Source organism: Carcharodon carcharias, chromosome 9 (genome assembly GCF_017639515.1).
Source record: "Carcharodon carcharias isolate sCarCar2 chromosome 9, sCarCar2.pri, whole genome shotgun sequence".
In the NCBI taxonomy this organism is placed as follows: Eukaryota; Metazoa; Chordata; class Chondrichthyes; order Lamniformes; family Lamnidae; genus Carcharodon; species Carcharodon carcharias.
Genome location: NC_054475.1, coordinates 149,655,318 through 149,661,558, shown reverse-complemented (window position 1 = coordinate 149,661,558; position 6,241 = coordinate 149,655,318). Strand labels below are relative to the sequence as shown.

The window sequence follows — 6,241 nt, the reverse complement described above, 5'->3', positions numbered from 1 at the left end:
TATACTTGAAACAAATACATTAACAGGGCCATGGGGAAAGAGAAGGATAATGGGACAAATGGGATAGCTCTTAAGAGTCCATGCAGGCCTAATGGGCTGAATGGCCTCCTTCTGCACTGAATGATTTCATGATTCTGTGATACCTGGAAGAGTAATTGGGCTGTCTTGATCTTTTATTCCCTGCTCCTTGCTCTCTATTTTCCCCCGAATAGGCTGATTGACTCCTTTACAGGGGGTACTGACAAGGAAGAGAGGTGGAAAGGGAAGTAGCGACTGTGTCTTCGTTTCATATTCATTTTCATTTGTGCAGCATGTGGAAACGCCAAACCTCAATGCTACCTGGAAAATATTTGAAGTGAAACGGCCTATACAATCATTGCCTATGACAAGACACAGGAAATAGTGCGTCTAAAGAGTGAAAAAGAGCGAGGGTGGAGGAAATTGATCAACTGCAGAGACGCCTCTCATCAGACCACAGAAGAGAACGGTTGCAAACAGGTCTGCAATGGAACGGAATTAAAAATGCCTCATGTTTAAGAATCATCTAAACTTCCACAGCCATCATAAAATGGCTAATCAATACTCGTTGAAGAACCAAGTACTGCCAGGGATGGTTTACTGGATCTGGCTGATTGTTTTCTGCAATGGGGCACTTGGCAATCAGTCAAACGGTAAGTCTTTTGCTAGTTTTCTATTTCTTATTTTAAGCTAGCAGGAAGGAAACATTTTGAAGCATGTATTTACCACTACCCCATTTAGACTTAGATTTTCTGTTTACATTACCTGAAACATGTAGTTGAAAAATATTTTTGGGTTTCTTAGCAATTGTCTTTAATTTTGCTATTTATATGTGCTAAAATGTTCCTATCTGTGTTTCACTTGAAATGAGGTATTTTCATCAGTAATAGGGTCAAGTGTGCTGCATGTATCAATAATTCAAATCTTCTTTAAATCAATTAGAATTACAGGAAATATACAACTATTCCCTCTCTCCTCTATTTGTGTAACAAAAAATGTAATATTTTGTCAAACATAAAATGGATAATTTGAAAAAGAACCTTTTTAAAATCCAAATTAACTTCAGCCTCAAGTAGTCACATTTTTATCACACACTGAACAAGGAAAAATAATCTTATACATGGGCCAGGATTTTCCATTCGTCGGGTGGGCTCGGTGGGAGCGGGCTGGGGTGGTGGCAGAGCCGACCGCTGCCTGCGATCGGCTCCGCACCATGATTTCAGGTGGGCAGGCCAATTAAGGCCCGCCCTGCGGGGATTGCGAGCGGTAGCTGAAAGTTACCTGTGCGGGCGGAGGGGGGTGGGGAAAGAGGGTGAGTCGGGGACAGTGCTCTTTCACGCATGCATTCGAAAGAGCGCTTTAATCTCCCTGAGACACGGAGCTGCCTCAGAGAGATTGAAGCGCTTTTTAAATAAATAAATGCAATAATATAATGAAACGTGTCCCCTCATGTTACTGTGTCACGTGAGATGGGGCATGTTTTCCTTTTTCAAAATTTTAAAATTTAATTTGTAAAAGCTTTAGGAAGCCTCATCCCGCTCATGGATGAGGTTTCCTAAAAGATGTAAAGGCCAATGGCCTTTTCGCCTCCCGCCAACCGTGCAGGTTAGTTACCTGGTTAATGGCCTTAATAGGTCCATCAATCACCGGCGGGTGCGCAGCCGAATGGAAAAATCTGCCCATGGAAACAATAACATTGCAGTGTTTAGCCCCTTATGAGAATACTTGATATATCTGACAGAATGGGAAGGCCCTGAACTATGTTCTATTGAGTAAATCTTTTGAGCTATTCATTCCTACATTATATAGTTTATAGAATTTACTTCATTTGCAGCCCAAATTATAGCCTAGTACATGAACTGGCTTATTTATGCTTCAGTAATGGACAACACTGGCAAGGCAGAATTTACTGCCCATCCCTAGCCAGCTTGTAGACATTAAAAGTCAATAGAGTCACATGGGGGCCAAACTTTGTAGGGGTGGCAGATTCCCTTCCCCTTCAATGTGACAATTCAACAGATTTCATGCTTATTTCCTGGTGTGTCCACAAAATGGAAATCACCAGAAACTTTAATTAAATCACTTTCACAATTTGCTGTAGTAGAAATTGGATTAATTAGATTACTAACCCAGTGCCGTTAACACAGGGCTACTGAATCCTTCTGCATGTATTGATCAGAGTTTTGACCATGCGTGTGAATATTTGATATATCTGTTGGGAAAATGAGAAACTGAAAATCTCATCCAGTTCAAAAAAGTAAATCCTCATTACTGATTAACATGTATGGTGAATTACACAATTGAAAATCAGACGTGATATTTAATTGTCACTGTGTAGTGGTTGTATGTGTAATCCACTAAACAGGAATGCAGCGCAGTGCAAATTCTATTAAACTGTATGTTACATACAAAGCTATGTCCAGATTGAAGACGCCATTGTGAGCCATACAAATTTAAACATTTCCTTCTTGTGCTGAGTTAGCTCTCCTTAACTGTAGAGAGAATATAACATGACAACCAGTCTAAGCATCCCTCAGGTAAGAACGGTGGTGGGGTAAAACAGCTAGGGACTTCCAGTTCCTGATCGCTATCTAGTGACTCCTGTTCTGCTGTGATTAAGGGAAGGGATTAATTGAAAGTGATGCTCTCCGATGCTTGAATAATCTATCAAGAATGATGAGAAACTGATTGCAGATGCCTGTGGAGCCATATACTATGTAGAAAAAGAGGGAAGTAAATATTTAAAAAAAGGTTTTTTATTTCCAAAGGCAAGCACTGGAAAAATTATAACACTGAAAAACCAATTCTTGTTGAGGCTGTAATTGTCCCTGATGGGAAGGCCTTGCAGGATTAGATCTACACTCTTAGAATTAATTCTTATAAAAGAGCTTCACTATCTGTAACCTAAAATTGTTTCAATATGTAGTGAAAGTACATTATACAAAAATATAACACAGAGCCAGTCGTGGTGGTGCTTAGGAGTAGGTGATAATAGACACAGGAAACATGCTTCAGCTCAAGTCTCTGGGTACCAAGTGAAGGCACGCTTTATTGTGATGCACACAACTGTGAAAGTTGCACTTAATGAGAATATTAAAGTTTTATGGGTAAAAGGTCAGGAGTCAAGAAGTATGCTTCACCTCCTCATTCTGCAGCCAAATATGTGATATTTCTAAAGATCAGTGATAACAAAATAGTGACCAGACAAAAATTTAACAATAGCAAAATTGAAAGTACAACAGCAGAACAGGGCACATCCATATATAAAAACAAAAAAACTGCGGATGCTGGAAATCCAAAACAAAAACAAAAACAGAATTACCTGGAAAAACTCAGCAGGTCTGGCAGCATCGGCGGAGAAGAAAAGAGTTGACGTTTCGAGTCCTCATGACCCTTCGACAGAACTTGAGGGCACATCCATGTTGCTTCAATTGACTACTGCTTGCAGGTCTTAAGGGCAGATCAATTGACTAGACCACTTGACCCAGGCAATTTACTAACTAATTTAAAATGAATTTAAAGTATAACAATGATTAAAGTATAACACGAGCAATAGTGCCTACGCACCCAAGGCTCTGGATGCAAAATGATGAGCACCCTTAATGCCTGCAAATGCAGAAACTCTCTATTCCGACATGGGGACCACTTGTGACGAAGGAATCTTTGCATCACCGTAAAAGATCACGGAAAGGCCTGAATTTTTTAGCTCGGCAGGCAGGTGCAATCAGTGAGCCAGGGATTGGCCAGGAAACGGACCGCCGACTGCGATTGGCCCCCGACCGCAATTTCACGCTGGCTGGCTAATTAATGGTCATCCAGCATGAATCACATGCTGAAAAGCTCAGTGCTGCCTGAGTGGGGGTGGGGAGAGGGCGGGCGATGGCATCAATGCGGGCGCGGGCGAGCACTGAGAGTAAGCTCCCTGAAGGCAGAGAGCTGCCTCAGGGAACTGCAGACCTGAAAACCATCAAATGAAGTCTCAAAAAGCAGGAAAAAACAAATGTCCAAGTATCAGAATCAGGTGACTGAAAATATAGATGATAAAAATGCTGCCCACATATTTTTATTTTTATTTTATTTCATAATGGAAACCTCATCCTGCCCTTTGATAAGGTTTCATGAAAAATGTAAAGCCGATTCGCCCAACTGTAAGTTTGAACGGACTACTGAAAATAGGAGTCAATTGCTCCACTAATGGGTTTAATTGCCCTCTTAATTGTCGGTGTGGGATGCTCTCCCGACATCACCTTGAGCGATTTCACCTCCGATTGGGTTGCGCACATGCCTGCCTGATCAGCATAAAATTCTGTCCAAAGTGTTTATAGGCACACTCACTTAAGCTTAAAATTCTGCTACCTTTTGGGCTATTTCATTTCATTCAGCCAGTTTCTGGTTTTATCTGGACAGAAATTAATCTTCCACCCAAATAGATAACTAATGCACTCAGCAAACTGACTCAATAACAATTAAAAATACACACTGATGTTATTGGAAAATGAGACTCTTTTTGCTTTACTAGGAAGTAGCATTAACTAGCACACCAAATACTCAAAAATGAGACTTCCTGATGGACAGTGACCAATGTGGTAAACATATGCATTTTTCACTCAAATCTTTGATGGTGGGTGTGGAAATACACAGTAGGTCCATCAGCATCAGGGAAGGGAAGAAAACAATTCAACATTTCAGGTGCATACCAAAAACTGGAAGATAAGCAAGCCTTTTATAGGGTGGAAGAAAAGGAGAGAGAAAAAAATGGGGGAACTGATGCTAACCATGAGAAGAGGTTAATGGGTTAAACAGTCTGAAAATCATTTGATAGAAAAACTGGAACCTGTTCGGTGATACAAAAGATCACCTCAGTGAGACATTGCAAAGATATCAGAAGTGTAAATGTGTTCAATGCTATGATGGCAAAAAAGCCATGAGGCCTGAAATGAAACCAGAAATGTTAGAAACATACAATTGGTCCCCCATTCTGAAAAAAACACACAGAAACACCCAGAGAACAGAATCCCTAGCTGGAGCTGCTCCCTGATAAAAGATCTGTATCCAAATTGTCAACTCATCCTGCCTCCCTTTGGGTGCCAACAGACTCACTTTTCATCACCATCATCCCCCGGGATAAGAAATGTACCAAAGGGTGAATATGTAGTTAAACAAAATATTTAATTCGAGACAAATGTCTGCATTTTTTTGTCTCAATTTACAGCCTCATGCCTGTTCCCAAACTTATCATCATGTTAGTTACTAGTGTTCTTTTGTACTTCTGATGTCTTTTCATTGCCTCATTGAAATGATCTCTTACACCATATAGCAAATTCTTGCCTCTCTCTGTCAAGCTGTTTTCAAGTCATTTAACCCATTTATTTCTTCCTGGGGATTGGAATGTCTATTGTCACTTTTCCTCCTTTGTCTTTCGCTTCCACCTTACAAAATGACTTGTTTATCTTTCAGTTTTCAATTCTCAAGAAGGAGCAAGCACGTGAAATATTAACTTTCGTTTTCCCATTTCAGAGGTGCCGATGGAGCTGCTGTATATTTCCATTATTTTGTGTTTTTATTTCCGATTCCCATCATTTGCAGGTTTTTTTTGTAAAAATCTTCGATCAAATCTATATTTTATTGCAGTGGGAATGTGTTATCTTCTTAACTGGAGTCAGTTATCCTTTTCTCTGTAAATTAATGATATTGTTCCCAGGCCTGGAAATATCACAAATACCCAAATAATAAGGGGTTTGTAACAGTCTAGGTTTATTATAGCAAATTGTGGTGACAAAATGCTCTAGAATTGTAGAGCTGTGTGTTAAAGCTTCAATGTCCTGTATGAAGATTTGGTTGCTCATTGTGTAGTGAGTTCCCTATCTCGGCTGTGATAGGGTTGTAGACATGTGACTGAACACTGGATAGATCATGCTCTATCAAATATCGAACTATTTTCTTTTAGCTGGGGTACTTAGTTTACTGTGTTCAGTCTAGATGTGAGACAGAGAGATGTTGGAGGTTTTTCAGGATACAGCTACTCCCTTGTTCTGGATTAATAGTTTCTTAATTTAAGGTAATTTCTCTTTAAAGTGGCTTGTTTTCTATTACAATAGATAACAGCAAGGAAGGGGAAAACCCACATTGTTTTTTGCCTCACAAACTAGAAGGTTAGAAGACAAAATCACTTTTAAAGGTCAATTGAAATGACAGACTCATTTATGACACAGCTCTGGCAAAC

At 39.9% G+C, this 6,241-nt stretch overlaps 1 protein-coding gene across 2 annotated transcripts in view; it reads left to right on the top strand.

The window, feature by feature from the left end:
- Window positions 1–254: 254 nt before the first annotated feature.
- Window positions 255–6,241, top strand: part of LOC121282325 (cytokine receptor common subunit gamma-like) — a 53,040-nt gene continuing 47,053 nt past the window's right edge. For both annotated transcript variants that reach the window (XM_041196005.1, XM_041196004.1), the window contains exon 1: window positions 255–671. In XM_041196005.1, coding sequence (XP_041051939.1) covers window positions 530–671 — 142 coding nt within the window. In that variant the 5' untranslated portion in view covers window positions 255–529. The remainder of the gene's footprint in view (window positions 672–6,241) is intronic.